The following is a 1,553-nucleotide window of genomic DNA, read 5'->3' as shown; positions in this document are numbered from 1 at the left end:
TCTGTGTGATTAGCATATTGATATCTATTATATTATTTTAATGGTTCATCTGTACCTTGCAAATGATAACCAGTTAACAAAAAAATTGAAATCGCCATTTTCTAGAGAAAGAAAACTTTCCCTAGTCGTACATATACATATAAGAAATATGTTGATTAGTAAAATAAGTAGCTCGTTTATTCCTGTAGTAAACCTTCACGTTTTAATCTACTTGCCCTTCTCTGAACACTTCTCCCTCATGTGACTTAGTCCTGACAGGAATTCTCTGTCAGCATTCCATCTCAGGAATGTTCCACTGAATGTGAACCACCTTTAATCCCATCACTTGGGAGTCTAAGGCATGCCGGTCTCTGTGAGTTGGAGGGCAAGCCCCAGAGAGCAGCCAGGGTTGGTCTCGCAGTGAGATTTTGCATCTCTTTCCTGACCAAAACAAACAAACAACAACAAAAAATACGATTTATCTCGCCACTCCCCAGCAGATCCCAATTGAACACTTATGTTTAATGATCATCTTTAATGCCGTGCTGTTTGTGAGCGTGCAAGCGAGTATCGTCGCACAAGTGATTTCCAAGGCAAACCCTCGGGAAGCAGAAAGCTTCAGTTCTAAACCCACAAATCTGCTGTGTCCCTGAGCCGCTGGGGTTTTATCCTAGATTGTCCCAGGCGGCCGGCGCAGGTAAGTGGCGAGGGCTGGGCAGCCTTCGGATGAGCGCGTCAGGTGAGCGGGCGAGCCGACCCGCTACACCCGAGCAAACGCTCCCGTCCTGCCCCGCGGCCCTTCATTGAGGAGCCCCCCTGGGCGATCACGTGAAAGAGGCGTGCGAACCTCGTGACGTCACGCGGCCTAACCCAATAGGAGCTTCTGTTTATGTAGGGACCTCCGACTCCTCACGACTCGCGCTGCGCAGTCCGGCGGAGCTCGCTGGAGCAGGAACCCGGCGGGGTGGGTTCGCGGGTGGCCTTCCGCAGCGGCGGCTCCGCCCACTCCCCCCGGCGTCCCCCTTCTCGGCCGTCGCCGCTGGCCGTGGCGGCCTGCTGGGTCCGCGTCCCGCCTCTGCTCCCGGAGGACATGCAGAAGAGAGAATGAGCCAGAGGGACACGCTGGTGCATCTGTTTGCCGGGGGGTAAGGTCGCTGGGGCGCGCGGGCCCGCGGAGGCCACGCCGGGCCTGGGCGGGGGGCAGGGCGTGAGTCGCGGCCTAGCTCGTCTGGTTCTGCGCGACCGCGGAGGCACACGGACCGGGACCTCGCGGAGGAGGCTCGGCCTTGGCGACAAAATGGGAGCCGGCTCGGCCTCCCCGCCCCGCACGACTGGGCCTCACGTTGCCCACGTTCGCGGGCGACCTTGTTTCCGGCCGCCGCTGCGCCTTTGCTGCTGGCTGGCCCGCGTCGTAGCCGGCGGGGAGGGCGTTGCAGTGCTCGCCCGCGGTGCGCGGAGGTTATTTCCAGCTTCGGAAAATTTTCTCTTCCCTTGCCTGCCCCCGTTTGTGGGAGATGATGCAAAAGCGGCGATGACTTTGAAATCGCTGTCTTTTTTTTTTTTTTTTTTTTTNC

General features: G+C 56.8%; 1 protein-coding gene across 1 annotated transcript in view; it reads left to right on the top strand.

Moving 5' to 3' along the window:
* Positions 1-881: 881 nt before the first annotated feature.
* Slc25a36 (solute carrier family 25 member 36) overlaps positions 882-1,553 on the top strand; it is a 32,710-nt gene continuing 32,038 nt past the window's right edge. The window contains exon 1 of the mRNA XM_021207143.1: positions 882-1,124. Coding sequence (XP_021062802.1) covers positions 1,084-1,124 — 41 coding nt within the window. The 5' untranslated portion in view covers positions 882-1,083. The remainder of the gene's footprint in view (positions 1,125-1,553) is intronic.

The sequence above is a fragment of the Mus pahari genome, chromosome 10 (assembly GCF_900095145.1).
Source record: "Mus pahari chromosome 10, PAHARI_EIJ_v1.1, whole genome shotgun sequence".
Lineage (NCBI taxonomy): Eukaryota > Metazoa > Chordata > Mammalia > Rodentia > Muridae > Mus > Mus pahari.
This window is presented reverse-complemented; position numbering and strand designations above follow the sequence as displayed.